General features: G+C 43.3%; 1 protein-coding gene across 1 annotated transcript in view; it reads left to right on the forward strand.

Moving 5' to 3' along the window:
- The first annotated feature begins 598 nt into the window (after positions 1–598).
- AR (androgen receptor) overlaps positions 599–21809 on the forward strand; it is a 106236-nt gene continuing 85025 nt past the window's right edge. The window contains exon 1 of the mRNA XM_090059919.1: positions 599–1742. Coding sequence (XP_089916045.1) covers positions 727–1742 — 1016 coding nt within the window. The 5' untranslated portion in view covers positions 599–726. The remainder of the gene's footprint in view (positions 1743–21809) is intronic.

Genomic DNA, 21809 nt, shown 5'->3' on the forward strand with positions numbered 1-21809 from the left:
AGCTATCTGGGGGGAGGTTTGGGCACGTGTGTGTGAGTGCAAGGCGAGGGGCCGGGGTGGCCGAGAAGCGCAGAGGCCGCTTTGATTGACGCCCCTCCTGCTGCCGCCGCGCTGCTCAGCCCGGAGCCGCCTGCCAGCTCGGCTCGCCGAGGCCGGGGAGCCAGGCGGAAAGCAACTGGCTGCAGCTGAGCGGCGTGTGTCCAGCTCCCCGCTCCGAGCAGGGGGAGGGGAGCGGGCGTCAAGGCCCCGGGGGGGCAGGGGAGACCGGCGCGGCGCACTGCGGCGCCGGGGAAAGTTGCAGCTGGGACAAGCGCGCTGAGGCGTCGCGCGGGGGAAGCGCCGAGCGCGGCCGGAGCCCCCGGCCCGGCCCGGCCCGGCCCGACTCCGCGGCACGCCGCCCTGCAAGGCGACAGGGCGAGCAGGAGGCAAACCCCTCCCGGCCGCCCCGCCGCGAGGTGCCGGGTTGCGCGGGGCCGAGCCCCTGGCCGCGGCCTGCAGCGCGGGGCGGGCTCCCGCCGCCCCCGCCCCCGCGAGCCGGCCTCTTGTCTCCAGGCTACAGATCACAGCGTTAAAAGGCGGGCGCCGCGCTCCAGTCCCCGCGAAGGTCCGGGCTGGACGGCACCTGCCGGCGCTCCTGAGCCCGAGCCGCGCCGCGCATCCCGCCGCCGCCGCCGCCGCCATGGGCCCGCGCCACCGCTAGCGCCGCCCGGGGCACGACCCGCGCGCATGGAGGTGCAGGTCGGCGTGGGCAGGGTGTACCCCCGCGCGCCCGCCCGGGCCTTCCGCGGCGCCTTCCAGAGCCTCTTCCAGAGCGTGTGCGAGGCGCTGCAGAGCCCGGCGCCGCGCGACGAGCCCGGCCCCAGCCGCCCCGCGCGGGGCCCGCACAGCCCCGGCTCGCCGCCCTTCCCGCCGCCGGCCAAGCCCGAGGGCGCGGCCGCCGCCTCCCCCGGGCCCGCGCCCCCCGCGCCCGCGCCCGCGCCGGGGCTGCCGCTCATGGGCTCCGCGTTCCAGGGCGAGCTGAAGGAGCTGCTGTGCGAGGCGGGCGTGCTGCAGGCCGAGGCGGCCAAGGCGGACTTCCTCGGGGACAGCGCCAAGGAGCTGTGCAAAGCCGTGTCGGCCTCCATGGGGCTGGCCGTGGACGGACTGGAGGTGCCGCGGGAGGACTGCATGTTCGCGCTGCCCGGCGCCTCGCAGCGCCCCGACTGCGCCAAGCCGCCGCCCGCGCCCGCGCTGCTGGAGGCCGAGGCGGGCGCCAGCCCCCCCGGCGGCTACAAGGCGGGCGCCGAGGGCGCGCTGGCCCTCGACGTGCCGCTCTACAAGGGCGCGGACGAGGCGCAGGGCCGCGACTACTACAACTTCCAGCTGGCGCTGGCACCGCACGCGCGCATCAAGCTGGAGAGCCCGCTGGACTACGGCGCGGGCAGCGCTTGGGGCGCGCCGTGCCGCTACAGCGGGGACGTGGCCGGGCTGGCGCCGCACTGCCCCGGCGCGGGCCCCGCCTGGACCTCCTTCTTCGCCGACGACGGGCAGCACTACGCGCCCGTGGCCGAGACGCCCCCCGGCCCCTTCGGCTACGCGCGGGGCCAGGCGCCGGCGGGCCAGGAGGGAGCCGACTTCCCCCCCGACGTGTGGTACCCGGGCGGGATGGTGGGCCGGGTGCCCTACCCCGCGCCGCCCGCCTGCATCAAGACCGAGCTGACGCCGTGGATGGAGGGCTACGCGGGCGCCTACGGGGACATGAGGTGAGGAGCCGGCGCCCCCGAGGGAGGGCAGGCCCGGGCGGCAGCGCCCAGGAGGAGCCGCTGCCTCAGCCCCGAGGGCTTTCCTCTTCTGGCCCGGCTCACAGGCGGGACACGAGGCGGGCTGGGCCCTGGGCAGAGAGGGGATGCTGGAAGGCAGAGGCAGCTGGGTCTGACCAGGGGCAACCCCCACCCCCCTTTTGGCTTGCAGCCTCCACCACTTCAGGTCTAGGAAGCCACAAGTCTTCCTCACACTTAGCCCCAGCTGCATGCGCCTCACAGGAGATGCCATGCTGGCCCTTCTGCACCAACCAGAAGCCCGTGGAGCCCTTGCTCGGAGCTTTCCTGCCTTTTCCTTTTTTTTTTTTTTTAACTTCTCTTTAAATGACTTGTGCATCTGTTTCCAGCATGCTCGCTGCCCCGGGGCTAGGAACATGGGGCCAGCCAGGTCCATACGCTTTTAGCAACTGGCTAAGCTTAAATTTCAGATTGAAAAAAAAAATCTTCAGCGTGCCCATCTCCTTGGCCAGTGGAACAAACAGCTGATGAAGGTGCTGGAAGAAATGAAAGCGAAGTGCATTTGTTGGAGTAAAAGTGCTTCCAGCCAATTTGAACGCCGGTCTTTCTCACCCAGTTAAAAGAGGGTTCACTTTAATGAAAATGTTTTAAGAAAGGGATAACTTTCTAATGTGTTACTAGCTCCGTGGGTGTCCCTTTTTTTTAATGCAAACCCCAGAAAACAAGTCATGAGGAAATTTTATATATCTTATGCATGGGAATTCACGAAAAGTAATTTCTCTTTTGGTACTGCCATCAGGTTACAGCTTCCTCAAAGAAGGAAATAAAAAGTCTGTATGAAGAAGGTAAAAACTTTTGTACCATCACACTGGTAGTTAGGTGTTAGTTACGTGCTGTACAGTTACATACCCACTGTAATCCAGGTAATCCTAAAGTGATTGGGTGGATGACAGGATAACCAGTGGGCTCTCTAGATTATATCCATTGTGGTTGCTGGTTCAAATCTAGCCCACGTCACTGCTGTTTGGTGTAACCTAAAAAATGAGGTTGTGGTTTCAGTCCAGGCACTAGCCGTCAGGTTGCTGCATCTAACCTGTCACCCTTGTTGACATGGTGAGGTCAAGGTTTAAAATGGGCAGACAGGTTCTCCATTCAGATAAGCATTGTCCTTGCCTTGGTGGTTGACTTTGCTCTGCATTTTTTGTTGATTAAAAAAAGACTGCTTAATTTTTTTTGGCAATGCAGCAGCTATTACAAATGTTAAATGTGTTTAAATGTATTACATAAAAAAAGGTGACAAAAATGGGGGGAAAGGAAGGAAATTCCTGAGATAAAGTGAGGCTAACTCGTGCATGTTGTGCCAATGTTGAGAGTTAAGTGGAGAGTGGTTATTTTAGGCTTGATTCTCTCCCCATCTTTCCTCCCATCTAAGTCAGCAGAAAGTCAAGAGAGCTGAATTAAGCCCTTTCTCTCCTGCTTTCTGTCAGTGGACAACCCAACTTTTTAGCTGTATGGTCCAATACTGCAAAGTCCTTTCTCACACATGTGACCCTTACAAGGGAACTAATCATGTGAATGAGGAATACTTTTGGGCAGGAGAATAGGACTGGATCCCAGTAGTGTCAAGGGTATTTAATACTTAATTACTTTATGGTAGTTCTTTGAAACCTATTATTAGTTTGATGGTTAAATTGCCTCTCTTACCTACCATTCTGTTGGATCCTAATTTTTAAAAGTTCAAGTACCCAGGAAGAAGATGTGCCTTCCTTCTGATGTTGTGCAGTTTAGTTACTGCTGACATTATTTGTCATTTAGATGAGATGTTTGCCACTGGCTACCTATTGATTGTGATCTGCTATTTCTTTTCATTTACTTCTGGACAGGAAAAGATAACAGATGAGTAAATAATCAGAGTTGTGATAGGAACTAATATGAACAAATTATATACCGTTTTTTTTCAAGTGATGAAAGAGTCACAGTTGTTAAAACATTTTCTAGGAGAACCGCTCACCGATTTTGCACTCCAACAAGCAAGTCCCCTTTAATGGTCACACTTGATATAGTATGACAGTAGTTACAAGCAAGGTTTGATTATTAGCTCTTTAGGTTAACATTCTTCCTGGCATTGCACAAAATACCAAAGAATGGATTGTGCAGGGAATTTCTTCTCTGACTCTGAGGCAAGTAAAATAACCTCCTAGCTTTCTCCTTAAGATTGGATGAGGGACCCATCTAATGTGTCAACCACTTTGGCAGAACGGTGAGGTTCCTTCTTCTTGACCTGGTGGTTAGCAGCAGATACCAAGGAGACGTGAGTCTTTCTGAAGGAGAAATAATGACTCTTCTGAAATGCTTTGGTACTGGCCCTCTTTCCTCCTGTGTGTCTCAGCGGGACAGACCCTGGTTCTTTCATTCCACTCTTACTGCTTTGGCTCTCTCATGTTGTCCAAGTTTTCTTTTGGCAAGTCAGGATAGGTTTATGCTTTATGTTTAGAGTCTTTAGATAAGTAGTAAAGCAGGAGCACATTTTCCCTCCCCTTAACATTTTTTATTCTTTTGTATTATATTCATCATTTCATCTTTAAAGTGTCTTGGGAGGGCTGCATTTCTTAAGGGAGCGCTAATGGGATTTGGAGTCTTTCAATTCTTTGTCATTTTTTTGAATCTTGCATGTATTGTAAACTGAATGTTGTTACTGTCTAAATGTTACTGTCTAATGGCTTCAGACTTATTTGGTGAAGTGAGTAGAGTCTAAAGGGTGGTGCTGGGACATATATGTTTCGAAAAGCTCCCTCCTTGGCCGTCTTCGAAGACAAGACAAAACAGTAGGACATCAGGGACAAGCTAGATGATCCTACGAGGTTGAGATTTAGGCATGCTGGTGTTACCCGTGTTGTGTACTTTAGGCAGATAAGGGAATTTCAGTCTGTAGGACTGAACATCTGGCACTCTTGAAATATATTAAATTTAATATAACGCTGAAAAGGAGAAATGTAAGTCGACACATCTGGTTTGCTTTTACGGCATTTCATATGCCACACCAAACTGTCCCCGCAACATTTTCTCATAAGTAACAACTTCATGAATCCAGGCTCTTGATACTTTATGGACTGGTAGGGGTTTTTTAAAACCATATCTGTGTTTTTAATTATTTGATTATTAACACTCTTTGAGATGACTTAAAAGATGTTTTCACAATTATAAACGGTTATAATAGGAAAAATATCTGTAGCATGGCATGTTCAGAAACCAAAAGATGAGACCTTAAGATTAGAAAGTAGGAGTAAATATAGAATTTGGGCAGAAATATTTTAGACAAAAAAAATTCTGAAGGGAAAGAAGAAAAGGCTGTAAGTGAATTAAAGGGATTATTTACTTTGAAGGATTTGCCTGTATATACAGTTCATCTTTAACAACATTTCCTATCACTGGTGTCCTGTTCCTTTCCCCATCATTTCTGTTCTTTTGCTAGGTACACCCACTTGTTACATTTTGTATTAAATTAGACGGTAGTCTATTTTGGGCCGGTTCTGTCTCTTACAGTATATTTGCCTAGAGATCCTAATCTTACTATGGCCTGCAGGTATTATTGTAACAATAATGATTGTGACAATAATCATTGCAACTGGAGAGCGAGACTGAGATATTTGGTATAGAGATCAAAGACAATTATTAAGATCAACCAAAGGTGAAGCAAGCACATTGAGCCAGGTGCTTTTCCCCTCTTCCTAAAATCTGTTTCATTAACTGAAATAAGTATTCCATTATGTGTGTGTATAAGACTATGAAGGAGAGTTATGTAAGTATCTGAGGAGTCCGCTCCTGCAATTGTTCAGTGGCAGTGTTGCTGTCGGCATTCCTAGGAGCCAGATCAGCCCCCTGTCTCCCTATTTGACCTTTTCTGTTTGAGCAAATAGTAATATTATGTAAATATTTCTTTTGAAGGCCAGCAGTGCATGGAAGAATGCCGTTTCTGAAACCTGCCCTTCTGCCTAACTCTCTAATAGGCTTTTAGAGTCTGGTTATTAAAGCTGAATTCCAGGTAACTGTGAAAATCACCAATGTGCTAAATTATTTTGCTAGTGACCAGGAAACAACCCAAAAATAGTAATTCCTTCCTCAACACATTTTAAGTCTTCTTGTTAGTTAAAAACCATGGGCCACATTCTCTTTTTGGGTACATGTGGACACTCCCAGCAGTATTTTGTTTCTGGAAGGGAGCAGATTCTCATCTTGCAGCATTGCGGGTATATTTTCAGTGTTTGATTAGATCCATAGGACCGAATCCTTAGGTCCTTGCGTAGGCATTAGACTCATTGCTTTAATGGGAGTCCTGCCTGAGAGGAAAAAAAGTGTTTTACCAGTTTCTTCAGAGGGTCAAGCCTAGGAATCGCTTTTGTCCAGGTCATTAGTGACAGCGAGCTTTGTGATCCCAACCAGGTGCACAATGGTAATCATCAGCCTTTCACACATGACAAAACTGAACTCTTCTGCACCATCCTTAGTTAATGCTAAGGAGTGACTGAGGCAGTGCCGGATTATGACATGCAGAGGCCATAACTATGTCCATTTAAAGATGTCCCATATGATAAAAATAATCCAATGTATGTATATTTTTGTCATATTAGAATGAAAATGTCCATATTTAGAGAAAGTGTGCAATTAAAGAATTTTTTTTTGCAAAAACCTTGTTGGTCTAATAAAAGATATCTCTACTACGAGTCCTGATTGCCATATTTAGAGACTCATTTGCCCATATCGCCTTTATCTCCTTTATTTACCAACTGATTATTATAAAACTTGATATTGAGACAGGGTTTTTTTCTTACTTAGAGGCCCCTCATACTATGAGGCCCTAAACTGCAGTGTAAGTAGCTTAAGCCTAAGTCTGGCACTGGACTGAGAACTGAAATAGCAGTGAGGGCTGCAGAACGGGATGGAGGGAATTGGCAAATCTTTTTGGTCAGGGGAAGATTTTTCTAGGGATAAGTGCTGCCAAACTGTCATGCAAGAAACAAGGGTTTTTCGGTGATGTCTTTTATTGAGAGAAATTTTAGGAGTAAAGAAGTCTAACGATCTTGTTAGCGAGCATGAATATATTTTTTTTAAAGGGAAGATTTGAATGCAAGTGGGAGTTCATTATTAATATCCTGTGATTTGCTTTCATATTGGCAGTTACCAAATTAGTCCTTAGTTTGTTTCTTTAAAAAGTTTAACGGAATAAAATCAAATGGACCATTTTACACTGTAATGTAATATTGGTAGGTCACTGGACTACTGCACCACAACACTGAGTGGTTGATATATTTATCAGATTGGATCAGACTTATCCCTGATGACCTTAGCCAAGTTGTGTGCAGATCCTCTCCTCACCTGCTCCATTTCAGCTCACTGTGCTCCAGAGGGGCTGGCTGGGACATGAGGGTGCTATACTGGGGGGCTGCCTGCTGGCTAGCTCTGCATTATAGCATCCTTGTGCCCCAGTCAGCCCTGGTCACCATCTACATGTACATTGTGGCAGAGTTAATTACTTTACTCCAACCTAATAGTGCTGCATGTGCAGACAGTGATGCCAATTAGTCAACTCCACAGTAAAGTGCATGTGTAGATGCCCCCACTGTTACTTAGAAAATGGCATTCACAGGTGCCATACTAACAGACAAGAAAAAGGATATTTTTACTGTAAGAGTGGCATCTGGAGATCAAAGCCACCATTGTATGTATAAAGAACTACTTAGTCATTTAAGTGCAGATTGATATGTCACTGGTGTTGTATTCAGACACTCATAAAGAGTTTAAAAAAAAAACGTTAAATGATTCCATTGACCCTGTGGAGTAGAGGGCTGGACTGGGTGACACGCTAACAGACCAGTTTAAATCTAATGCTTTTAGAATTAGTTATAGTTCATTGTGATCAGCACAACCGGATGGATTCTGAAGTTCTTCCAGTTATTGTTGTGTGGCTGAACTACCCAGGGCTAGGAGCAAGATTTTTTCCAACCCTTGTTTCTGGGTTTGGTGGACTTGGGTTTGATGGCTTATGGCCACAAAGCACACAAAGCAAAAAACCTGTTTATTTCATTTCTCCCTGGTAGGTTGAGTCAGTTTAATTCTGTTTTGTGCATTTGTTTATTTTACGCTTCTGATGTGTTTGCTTTTGCTTCCTTTAGGTTGTTACTTTACATTAATTTGTATTTTTTAACATTTGGTTTCCTAAATTCTGTTGGCAGCAGTTACCCAGTAATCAGTCTTGGTTAGAATTGACTTCTGTGCTTTGTAGAGAGCTGAACCACTTGCAGAAGACACTTCGAACACGGAAGGATGATATCCCTGTTGCTCACCTAAGTTAATAACATAAATCTGATTTCTACTTTTTTTTAATTATCAATTACAAATTGGAGGGGAGGATGCAGAGTTCAATTTAGTGGATTGTCGTCATGCTGAGGGGCAGTGGATCATTTGGCTTTCATTTGTAAAGGCCTTTATGATTGGTGGTGAAAGAAGGAAAAGTCATTATTTCCAGGATTTATTCTCCACCTGCTTAAATTATTTTTATTTTAAAATCATGGGTTGTGAGATTTTTGCATCTTACTATGATATGTACCAGGTATCATAAAATGGCACAGATTTCTTTCTTTTTCTTTCCCAGTCAGACTTCTGAGTTTGCTAATATGGAAATTCCAGTTAAGAAGAATATATACATCAGAACAAAAAATCAGTGTGATATAGAACATACATGTACATACTGTGTTCGGTCATTACTTAGGAGCTCCCTGCCTAGTATTCTTAAGAATCCAGTTCTGTAATTAAAAACAAAACATCTGTTTGCTTGTCTACCAGATGCGTCAGAAAAATGTTCAAGGGCAACATGCCCCAAGACATATTTTGAATTTCTGACTTCTGACACCAGCTGGAAAGCGAGCACTCATGCTTCATACGTAAAATGACCATTTTTTTTTAGCTTGCTCTGAAGTATTAGAGGTATCAAAATGATTAACCATACATAAAGCATGTAAAATAGAAGCTAGCCAATGGGTGTTCATGGAAACACACAAGGGAAATAATTTATACTAGTGCCTAACAACACTGGCCCTTTTTAGCACCGGGGATACTGAACATGAGCCCTTGGTTCAGCAGTACATTTATAGTGGCAATAGTATATAAATTGATTGTGAAAGCTATATCTAACCTATACAATTTAACATCTTTTCACATTCTGCACATTTAATATTAATTTGGTGTTTCTCTACTACAGAACTAAGGTTTGTGCTTTATAATGTTTCACTTAGCTGGTCTTTGCTGTGTCATAAATCTTCAGTTTTCAAAGGCATGAAGTGCAGCCAAGAGAGAGTCGATTACAAAATATGCAAGGGATTTCTTTATGTTTCAAGATTAGAGGGACACTGAAAGGAAGGGAAATCTATCGGAAAAGATGCATTTTAAATGAAAGTTTAAGTATGTTTTATAATACAAGAAGGAAATTGTGATTGTTCACTGGCTGACTACAAAAGAAAAGGTATAAACATAATGAATAGGTTTATGTTTGCATACAATTTGGCTCACTGTCACATTCTTGGGATTGTGGTACCTGATCATCAGAGGCAAAAAGAGATATAATCAGCTGTAATTCAGTTGGCTTTTTGTGCTAATGCTGCCCTTATGAAAGGAGTCTATAATCCCTGAGAGTTACTCTGATAAACTGAACATAGAGTTGGAAACTTGTTTCTGAATGAGAGACTATGACAAGATTGTCAGATTTGACATGAACTAAGACAAAAAATAAGGATCTATTCAAAACTGTTGATATCTGCAGATAACTCCCAATACTAAAATAAAATAGACAAGAGCTGGAGGAGAGGGAGCAACAGTGACAACCCAGAGGCAAACACTGTTATATTTCTGGATTCCCACAGGCTCCTGTGCACTAGCATGCACACACCTCTGACTTGCATTGTGCTACATCTTGAAATGTAACTAACTGATAAATACACCCACTTCCCTACTATACAGAGCACCAGGGAGCAAATAAAAGACTGAGTGGTTCAGAAGAATGGTGGTAGCAACCATTAATCCTCCTGGATTATGGTATATGCATGTGGGTCACCCAGACCTTTGATGCATATGCCTGAGCAGGAATCTTTGGAGGAGTGGAGGCTATTCAGACCTTCCATTAGGCCACTGAGACAGAATCAGAAGATGAGACTGAGTCCAGATGTTTGGTACCTCCATAGCTATAGCTATATAAGCATCTGGGAATCAAACCCAGGTCTCATTGTGTGGTAAATAAGGAGTCTACTACTGAGCTACAGGGGACTGGTTCAGAAGAGTATCACAGAAAATATAGGGCTAGGTAGAATCTGGTATTCTCATCTTCAGAAAATTCCAAAATTTCAGGGAGGAGTTTCTTCATGAAGAAAAAATTAAAATTTTGCAATTTCTGGCCAAATGAAATGTTGAGATTTTATTTAGAAAAAAATTGAAATGCCATTTTACTTCGACATTCTTGAAATATTTAGTTTTGATAAGTGTGAAATAGTTTAATGTAAAAAAGGATATCATAATACCTCTAAATGACAGCAATAATGTAATGTACCAGTCACATTTTATTTACTTTGATTTTTGTTATTTAACAGCTCATGCATCGCTTTATATTTCAATATTTTTATTTTATAACTTACTGATTCATTTTGAAATTCATATTCTAATTGGTAAGTCTCTTTTTGAGAATGGATTATTGATATTACAATTGCTCATTTGTAATTGATATTTTTAATTGGTAATTGGCAGTTTTCATCATAAACTGTATAAGTGTAAATTGTTTAGTTTTATTATCCCATGCAATATTGCAATATTTTGATTCCATCAAAAGAGCATGTGTTGACAGAAAACTGTACAATCATAAAACTTTTGAACACCTCTAGGAAAAAAAAATTTTTTTTGGAGCTATTCTAATAGGTTCCAAAGAACGATACAATGGCCCCTATCAATCAAACATTTGAAATATATGCAAGGCATTAATTTTAACTCTCTACATTCCATTTGTGGACTGGAGATGTAAATGGAACTTCTTTCTTGTAAATTTATACTGTGCTACCAATTTGCCCCTCAGATTTGTTCATAAGACTCGTCTTTGCAAGGATGACTACAAAAAACTTGACAATGGTTAGGCTCTTAATAAAGTGAGATTGTTGTCTGTTGTACTGACTGGGATTGCCTCATTATTTCCTTTTGTGCCCCTGGCCCACTGGCTAACTGTACTGTATTAACTTCTTGTTTCTTGGGTTGTACGTAGATTATAATCTCTTTGGGACTGCCACCATCTCTTTTTTTCCATTTGTACAGCATCTAGCACAGTAGGATCCTTGTCTGTGATTGGGAATCCTGGTTACCGTTGCACTATAAATAAGTAATTATTATTACTGGTAGTAATTTATAGGCCTTGTGTGCAGGAGTTCTGTGCATGTGATGAATTTCATGCAAGGAGAATTTTAATTAGCGTTCTAGCCGTTCCAAGTCGGCAACCTATGACAGAGATGTTCCCTGTAGTGAGGTCTGTCCCACATTATGCAAGTATTTTTTCAGGGTGTTAGCAGTCCTGCATGTATTTTGGAATAGATGCAGAAGTACAGCATCATGCTACAGGGATTTTACCTGGCAAGGATAACACAAAGAAGCTGTAAAATGAATGTGGTTATATATTCATGAAGTACCAACTCCCTTTAGTTTTGTTTAGTTTACTTATAAAACTGCTTTTCCATGTTTATATGTGTTTTGAAAATGCCACATTGGCAGCTCTAAAACACAGTCCTTGTTTTAGCACTAATACAGCATGGGGCACTAAAATACAGTCTTCCCCCACAGCCTACTGCTTTGTCAATGTACCTCTACTGTGATATGGATGGAATCATCTCTGAAGTTGCAGGCATATCACGGGATTACTACAGAGTGGTTTACTCCAGGTTCTGTTCTGTAAAAGACTTATAAACTGTAAGTTTATAATAGTAACTGTATAAACTATTCCATATTAAAGGAGTGGACACACAACCAACTTACCCACACCGTCCACAGTAAGTACTAGTACAGTGCCTGGTCAGTGAAAAAATGATTACCTACAATGAAGTTGACTAGAAGAGAAGTAACGTGATACAGTAACTTCATCACGTAGCAAAATTACTACACATTTTTCAAGGGTTCACTTCACTACACAGGAGGTGTCCCATTCACTTTTACTATGTAGAAAACAAGTTGTGTTGTTGAGGAGGGAGAGGGAACGTCAACCACGCAGCTCCTTCAATTCTCAGCCTTTTTGCTAAAGCAGTGATTCTCAACCAGGGTGCCATGGCATCCTGGGGTACCTTGAGATCTTTTCAAGAATGCTACGGGGTGCCATGCCATGTTACATTCTTAGATGTGCAAATAGGATTTACATGATAAACCCAGAGATTTCAAATACAGATTCATAGTGTTAAAAATATTCCAAGCTGTTGTGGTCTTTCTGAGTCCTTTGTAACCGAAGAATTGTTCTCCTTTTTTTTCTGCAGTGATGAAACAAGGAAAAATAAGGTGCCTCAAGCCAAATGAGGCATGTCTTGAATCTAAAAAGTTTGAGAACTACTGTTCTAAGGCACCCACTAAAGTTGCTGCCAGTTTGTGAGACTGGTTTTTGCAGTGTGGACATTTGCTCTGTGCAGACTCAATTGATACACATAGGCTACTAAATAGCTCTCAGATACAGTAGCTGCTTTTGTTGTCTGCTAACCTGACCTAGCACTGAGTTAGCGACAGCGGTGAACGACGTCTCAGCCTATTGTCATCAGATAAAATGCAATTATCTGTTCTAGATGATCTTCTTTCACATTTGAAAACCCCACATTTACCTGAGGACATATGACCTGGCTGTGAATGGAGTGAAGGAAAAAGGTTTACTGCACAAGTAGTGCTTCCTTTATTACTGTTTCTCTTTTCCAAATGGAGCTGAGCAGGCATGTGCAGGGTTATAAGGGTAGAAGTCGTGTCTCCCATTTCAGTGAGATATTTATAAATCAATAGACAGTTAAGAAGCAGAGGCAGACATGTTATTTCTATATACCTGGTAGGCACAGGCGTGCCCTCCTTGTCTGTTCCCCTCGTTTTTCCGGTAGTTGCAGTTGTATTGGAAATCACATCACAGTATTTCATTCATAGCTGCTGTGTGGGATCTAAAGGAAACTTAGTATTCGATTCATTGAAACAAGACCAGACTAATAAAGGGTTGGTGTATGACTGTTGTGGTCACTGTGACTGATGCACTGTTTGATGAGTCTCCTCATCATTACCCTGCCTGTCCCCCACAGAGCAGGCAAGGCTTGGTAACTAAAATACTGTATTTTCTTGCATATCACATGCCGCCTAATAAAACACTCACCTTGTTTTTGGAAAGCAGAAAGTAGACAAAAAGGATTTTACCAGAGTCATATCCAACTGTGTGACATAGAATAAGACCTCCTGGGAAAATAGAGTGCCCCAGAAATGTGGCATCAGCAAGTTCCTAGTGTCAGCTGCCTCACCCAGACTGTCTCCTGTATGTTTCCAGGCAGACTCACTCTTTTGTCATATAAGGTTAAGCCCCAGACCCTTACAAGAGCAATAGAAAAATGGTTAGTTCTTCTTCTTTACTGTAAGCAATTGTTTATATAAGTTCCTTTAAAAAAGAAGTGTTGTTTTCACAACGCAAACCTCATCAAACTACTACCAGCAGTTCACTTGCTGTTCCACCATCTTGGCAGCTGCATCACACACACACAGCATCGGCAGGTGTGCTTCTTTTTTAGTAAAGAAAATAGCTTCCCTGCTTAAACCTCAATTTTGAGGGGTTGAGGGAGGGGGCAGAAATGCATGTTGTATGTGATAAAATGCAGTATCTGGAAAAGTATCTGGCCAATAAAAGCCTTATATGGAGGAACTGCTTAAAAGACCAGAGACTGCTGGTGACTGTTAGCATGGACCCAGGCCTTTTTATAACCCAGATCATTTCACAATCCAGTAGGCAGCAAGTGGAATGAAGTGGGGAAGTATTACAGAGCAACTGACTGAATGTTACTGAAGTTGCCTCCAGGGAAAAAAGGAACATATATGTACATTGCTTGTACTTTGTGTTTTTAGTGGAGTTGTCCACTGCTTCCATATATCAAATAATGAGTGCTCAGACTTCTTGGTAATGAGCATGGTACAGTATAGATCGATCGATCCCTGGATAGATGAAAGAATGGCTTCACTGTTAAATATTTTTGTCAGCCAAATACCCGATACCATGTTTATTTCAGATAATAGAGAAGCTTACTTTATAATAATGATGAATTATGTGAGTATCAACATTGCTGCCCGCTTCTCCCCTCTTCCTTCAGAAGTGTTTGCTTCAGCAGTGAGAATGGGAAGAGGAGGCAGATGAGAGGAATGTGCTGGGTGTGTGGGTAAAAGCAAATATCATTAATGCTCTTACAGTGTATACAATGCAGAATGTATCTGTGTCCCCAAATCAACCAGAGCGGGTCCTTGGGATGCAGATCATGGTTCTCAAAGAGACTAGCTGCAGTTAGTACAAAGTGTAACTTAGGAGTAAACTTTGTATATTAGCAAGGGGATACAAAGTCATATTATCTAGTATACAAAAGTGTATTTGTTTTTTTCTATAGGTGTCTTGTAGTTTAGCTCTTCTGCATAAGTGTTCATGCTAGTATATAGTAAAATACAGTGCTGTGGCCCTGAATAACTGAATGGAAATATAATGAGACCTCTTTATAAAGTTCTTTGAGACCTACAGATATAAATCTCTGTATAAGAGCTAGATGTATTATTGTCATTACCCATTAAAACACAGTAGAGTACAAATTGGATGGTTATATGAACATTGGTTGCTCATTTTAGGATGGAAAATAGTTGTGCTGAGAGGACAAAAACACCACCAGTAAAATTTTTTCTTTTTTTCCCCTTAAGCTCAGTGGAAATTGGCATAACAGCCCTCTTCATCCTCTGCTTAGTGGTATCACTCATGGTGCCTGTGATTTCACTATTTTAATCTATTAATTAAAATCTATTTTAATCTATGTTTTAATTTTAATGCATTGTACCAAAAATGCCAGTGATTTCCCAGGATTCCAGTGGTAAATTGAAAAAAAACATAGCTAAGTGGGTTGCAGAGTATGTAGGGCATCTCTCCTCAGATTGCAGTCGGTTTAAGGTAAATCACCTCTGGATCCTAAATAACTTGCTTTAATATATGGAGTCAGTGATCTTGCATGAAGCATCATTCAGGGCACAGTAGAAAATTAATGGAACGATTCTTCATTAATGGGTTAAAGAAATATGCCCCCTTACTAAAAGTATTAATTCAGTCTGTATTTTAATATAACCACGTGTATGGACTTGTTTTATTAATAAAACAAGCATAATAATAAGCATACATGTTTTATTAATAAATTAATACTACTGTAGTTACTCAAATAGATGATGACCCTGATTATAAGACAGCACTCCCAATAATTAGATTCTATATATGGAAATTTTATAAATTTGTTATAGTTTTCCAGGTATAGAATCTAATTACTGGAGGCTTGCCTTGAATTTTTCCCCCTCCCATTGCTACAGTAGGGAAAATAGATCTGGGGGACCAGGTAGCCCTTTGCACTCTGCCTCCCCCCAACTTTTTCCCCTGGCAGCTCCCTCCCCCTCTCCTTACTTTCAGACCCTGCTGTGCCTGAGCACATAGAAGCCAGGAAGACATTTGAAAACAATAACCTTGAAATCAAACATGGCTGTAGTAATTGACATACAGGAGCTATACACTTAGTGCATCCAGAATTGATTCATGTTACCTTTCTTTTTAAACTACTGCAAGTTTTAGGACAGCTGCTCCATAAACATGCTTTTGAACAGTACCTTGGCACCTATTTGTATGTAGTACAAACTATGTGTGATATTAGTCCAAAGCCAAAGGCTTGCATTGTGCCACATAGTTAGTTGAGCTGGGTCCCACCAGAGTCAACAGGATTTCAAGCCATGGTGACCCCACAGCTCAGTGCTACTCAGTATGCGTGTGTATTCCAAATACCCCTCCCAAAGGATCCAGATGTTAATTAGCCCCTAGTCATGACTAGAACTGGGTGTTCTTGTCACAAGTCCTGGGATACTCCAAAAATTTATATGAAGATGAGGTGCAGGGTAACCTGATCCAGTATAACCTTGTGGAGGGAAGAGCCATAATCAACATCTGCGCCAGGCTGAGAGAACAGGTGACAGAGGGATTCTGGTTAAACTGTATACAAGGTTGTAGCTCACCATGACTTGAAAAAGAGTCAGCAGTGAGGAGGACTGCACTTAATGAGCACTGCTATATGTCTTATTTAGATAGGCTGCAGTAATCTATTCTTGTGGTAGGTTCCCATCAGCATGTTTGCCCAATTCAGGCCATTTTGTATATAACTATGTTCAGTGTTGGCTGTGTTTAATCAACTTCATAGTTGGTTTTTGTTGCTGAACATGTGCCGCTTTTGGATGCAATTTAATGATAGACAGTGCATTTAGTGAAATTTCTTTGTGTGTGATTATAAGATGAGGAGCTTTCTTTCTCATGACAGTTGGCAGAAGAAACCTCATATGGTATTTGAGTACATGTGGTAATAATAAACAGTTAAAGCCCAGGTTCCATTTTGTTAAAGTTGTCAGATTTTTAAATGAAGTATCAGTTTCAATGAACCATGAAATAATAATACTCATTTTATAGTTCTTTTAATCCAAAGATCTCAAAGTGCTTTACAGACAACTAAGTTACCTTTAGAGGATTCCTAAATAGTGAATATTATCTATTTTTACAGCTAGAGGAAAACCAGAACTTATAGGGAGTAAGAGACTTATGGTAAAAAGGTGGTAGGGTAGAGAGGAGACAGGGTAGAAGCAAAACAAAGTGCTTGAGCTATAATGAGACCTACAGCCCTCTGCTGCAGTCGCTGGCTGAAACTTTGAAATTGTGGCAGCTGCATACAGTGATATGGTCTCCAACCAGGAGGTGTGACAGGACTTCTGCATTCTGTGGTTCCCCTTCACCCCCTACTGGGGGCAGGGGCAGCGGAGTGGACTGCCAGTATTTGTTCTGCCTCTGCTCTCCTGGAACACCCCCCTCCCAGAACAGAGAGACTACAGCAGGGTTGATTCTCCATAAGCATTTTCCTATGTGCTTAACCTCTGCTTTTCCACTGTAACCAGAAAAAGGTGCAGGGCCTCCAGTCTCCCAGTTTTCAGTCTCCTGGTTCCAGTGAGGGGATGTAGGGCCTCCAGTCTCCTAGTTCTTGTGGTGGGGTGCTCCAGGAAATGACAGTAAAGCATGCAAGAGTGCTCATTGACAGTCTGCCCCTCTCTTCATCCCTCCTGCTGTGTGGGGCGGGCAGAGCACTGTGGAAAGCTCGAAGACCGAGCTCTGCCCTGTCACGCTTCATAGAGCATGTACACATAACAAAAAGCACTTCCTTATGAAGCACTTTATAAATAGAAAATGGTTCCTACAGCAGCAGGAGAAGGACTCTATGCTGACCCTTTTGCAGCCTTAAGTATAAGGTGGGTAGATTGGGAAGGGGCATGTAAGATATGAGATGACAGGTCTCTGCCTTTCAGTGCTTCTCTAATTTATACAGGCCTCCGGTTGGTACCGAATCCACCTAAAAGCCACTTTCTCTTGAGGTAGTGTCTTCTGTGAGGTGCACCATCCTCGGATTTCTATAAAGCTTTCCGTTTTTTCAAGTTTGCTGCCTGAAAGCAAATCAAAAGGGGTAGGATCAGCCTTGTAACTCATCTGTTGTTAGAAATGACTACATTTTCCATCCTTTAAATTGTTTTTAAACAATAAAGGCAAACAAGGTAGAATCTTAACAAATGGCAATGGGTAGCAAAGGTAATTAGTCCAATCAAAGTGAACTGAATTATCATTCTTTATACCTAATTACACTTGTCTAAAAAGAAATAAACTGACACAACAGGTAATTACTGTAAATGCCCTATGATACTCAGCAGCCTTCTCCCCCACACAGTGGGCATTGATCCAGTCAGGACTGGAATACACTGCTTTTCTCCTTGCTTTCCAGATAGTGCCACAGATCTGAATTCTGCCCTTAGGTACATGTACACAGGGCTCACAGCAATTTCTGCATGAGATCCACATTTGAATATAGAATTGGGCCCACTGTAGCACATAGGTAGCTATCCCTGATTAAGAATCATATCCACTGTTTTTCTTCCACAAAGCATTTTTCTTTCTTTCAGAGGGCGGGACTGGGCCAACTCTAGGTAGATACCCAAGTCTCTCTGCTCACATGCCTCAAGTAATTGACAGTGATCTCTCAGTCTAATGATATTAGGGCATTATATAACTGTGTGTGTGGAAGCTGACAGCATCACAATGGTGCAATCTAAGGAGAAAAGGATATATATTAAATCCTAGAAAAACAGCTAGATCCATAAATGACAGAGCACCGTCTCAGAGCAGCATGAGGTGAAATTACACATTACATTTAGATCGTACCAAAGGCACTTAAAGGCAAATGTCTGCATGTTAAAATTTGTTAACTTGTGATAAATGCCCTCTGAGCATGTCAGAGTTACGCTAGTTTAGGCAAAGGTTAACTCTGCCCAGCTTGCATTAGGGTAACATCAGTCTAATCCATGGAGATAAAATGAGCAATTTACAATCCTCCAGCATCCCAGAAGGCACTGTTCCCAGCCTCTCTCTCCCCCAGAGCAGGGATAGTACCCAGGTCTCCTGACTCCTAGATCTCTAGTAACAGGTCAGACCTACGCAGGCAAGAAACAATATTGGCCCTTAATGTGCAGCTGCTCACAGTACACTCTGACTTCAACAATACTTTAACATTTCAGATATTTACTAAATATAATGTATAATTTCACCCTCGGTTCTTTTAAAGGCTTCTTCTGCTGAGAGGATGTAGGACGAATTCTTGAAACAGGTGTTTTGTAGGTTAACTGAAGAGGCAACCAGCCTTGCTTTGTGATATGACAACTCCAGTGACTTCAGGAGAGAGCTACACCAAGGATTAATTTGGCCCTATACACTGTATAAATGCATAGCATATGATGGATGCACACTAGCTATCAGAGCCCAGATGACGGGCAGAGAGAGATCGTCTGCTGATATGGCTCTGCTCACTCTCATCTAGTGCCCATACACTTCAGAGCCACGAGCAGTGTAAGTGACAGGAACAATTGAGAGATTTGAACTCATCTTGAAATCCCATCTGAAGTTTCTCAGCTGCCAGTACAAAGCTTCACCAGTCTAAATCAGCCCTCCCCCATACTCGGGTCTTTCCCAGACAGCTGCAGATTTTGCAGTGATATAGGAATTGTGCTGCAGCATTTTACTTTTGGGCTCATGTATCGTTGCTGGGATTGGCAATATAGGTTAGGTTCTGGCAGCTTGTACCAGGAGAATCCCAGGTGAATCTAGCCTTGTGACTAGTTTCTTTGCCCAGGCTGGCAGGCCACTAAATACATCACATATTCCACAAAATGGCTTCCATCAACAGAAGACAATCACAGAAATGCCAGTGGGGAAAATGTGGTTTTCTAAAAATATATTTCATATATTCACTAGGAAACTGTAAGTGCAAGGAAAAAGACTGTAGCTTCCTGGGAAAATCTTCTCCCTTTCAGTTTCTCTTTCTTTTCTTTTTTTTCATTTTGTTGGAGCAAATGACTTCTTCCTCCAAAGGGCTGTTGTTATTATTGTCTTTTTAAAGATGATATTTTAATATTATCTGGTGTTTTCTAGAAAACTTTTCTACAGTTTGGCTGGTGTAACATATTTTAGCTTCATTGGCTTCTTTGCTGGGTAGGAATGCCAGAAAAAAACACATTGACCTTGGCTCCTGTCCTGAGAACAGAGTACAGGAACAGTTTTTTGTATCAGTAATTTACCATTTAAGATTCTCCCCTCCTCCCCCTTCCTTTCTATCTGGAATGAGAAGCATCAGAATGTGCACACTTTATAAAAAGCTGTTGGGGAGGATTTTGACAAAATATTTTTCGAGTTCCTCTTCGTCTTTTAAAGAAAGAGAGAAGTAATTTGAATAACTGTTCCGATTAATTTCTTTCATTCCACCAATGCAATTCAAAGAATTAACTGGAAAAAATATAGGTTGTCTTTATTAATATTTTAAGCCATTCAGTCAGTTGTTCCTGGGTTCATCTTGACTGTACATGTGCACACATACAGAAACAGTAGATCTAATTGTGTATCTGTTTTATACAGAAACAGTAGAACAGATTGTGTATCTATTTTCTCTTGCTATGCTAGCAACAGCTGCAAAATGTCTGACAGCACAGGGAAAAAAAGCTGTACCCATCGATTTCCTCAGAAGTGCCATGGGATATTGGCTCTGGAGGAGTGAGGTTAGACTCTTGTGAACCCTGTGTTACTTGAGGTACAGTTTGGTGCAAAGCTAAGGATTCTGGGCCCATGAGAAGGGAACGCTGTGAGGCATGAGGTGAAAAAAGAGAGTATCTTGTTGAGAAGGTATTTCCAGATGCAATTTACCTCTGTAAAGATTGTTACTCAGTCATAAACATTCAAACAAGATTTCTTTTACTCATCTGCAGTTCTTCTGAACTTCTTTAAAGCAAGTTAATGGGAATGAAGAAGTTCAGAAGACAATCTGTTGTGCTCCCTATTCATCAACTCATTCAAGGTGAATCGCTGTCATAAGAGGCAATGGCATATCTTATGATTTCTGAATTTCATTTGTATCAGCTTATGTTTGTTAACACATTCAGGTGTCCTCAGCTTGTTAATGGCAATGTCTAATGGCCTACTAAGCGATTGATCATATTTTGCTCATCCCAAGTAATGTATACTCTTAAAAAGGGGTCTAGATCTTTTTTCTGTATAAAAATATCTATGGAATAAAGGGGTAGGAGGAAGCAAAACCTATTTCAAAAGTTTTCTGAGCCAGATGCCTAAAATGCTAGATGCAGAGGCCAAAATAGGAATCCCTAGGTGAAGTTCTATAATCTTTATTATGCAGGTAGTCACACTCGATAGCCATAATAGCCTGTCTTAGCTTTACAATCCCATAAAAAAATAGCTAAATACCAGATAGGGACTGTCATGTTTGTCAGGAAACAAGACTTGGGTAAGCAAGACCCCAGCTATACAGTAGATGGAATCACTTCATATGCATTGTCTATATTAATCCAATAACCTGCCTGCTGGCATCCTTTTGCAGTGCTTATGACACATCAGAAAAACATAGAGTCTCATTTGGACCAAGTTAGCAGGGTCTGTGCTAAGCTGGTCTTAGCTGGAGGTTGCTCTTTTGCTTTTAACGTGGCCACAGATGGGAGATCATTTCTACCAATAAGAATTTCTCTGCACATGTGACTTAAAGCTGGAGGCATATGGCAATGGGGCTGAGACTCCCTGACTACACGTCCCAGCTCCCTGGCTTTTAAATCACTAGATGTGCAGCCCAACGGGGGGGGGCATACACAGCATTTAGAGCCCATGGGGCCTGAACTGGAGCGGGGTGGCATTTAAAGCCCGGAGACCAGGAGCTGGGCATAGCTTCCAGGGTCTTAAGTCCCGGCCCCACAGATTTTGGATCCCTGCCTATGCTCCTCAGCTGGACAAGGGAGGCAGTATTGGGGGGCCAGGAACCTGGGTAGAAATAGCTTCCCCAGCCACAGTTCCTAGCCTCCAGGGTTTTGCAGTACCTGCCCCAACTGCCCAATTAGGCAGAGGATGCAGCAAGGAGAAGCCAGCAGGGTCTGGGAACCAGGCTCAGGGACAGCCTCTGTGCCCTGGTTCCAGATTCCATAGCTTTTGCAATCCCTGCTGTCCAGCTGGGTGGCAAGGTGGCATTTAAAGCATGGGGGCTGGGAACTGGCGTGGGAGGGGCATTCTTACAGAGGTGGTACCCCCGGGGCTCCGGGAAAGCTCCAGCCCTAGGTATTCCTGTCAAGTGCATGGGGCAGGGCTCTTCTCCCACAGTAGGAACCCTACCACATCCCCAGGAG

The sequence above is a fragment of the Crocodylus siamensis genome, chromosome 8 (genome assembly GCF_052110815.1).
Source record: "Crocodylus siamensis isolate JL-2025a chromosome 8, ASM5211081v1, whole genome shotgun sequence".
NCBI classification, from domain to species: Eukaryota; Metazoa; Chordata; order Crocodylia; family Crocodylidae; genus Crocodylus; species Crocodylus siamensis.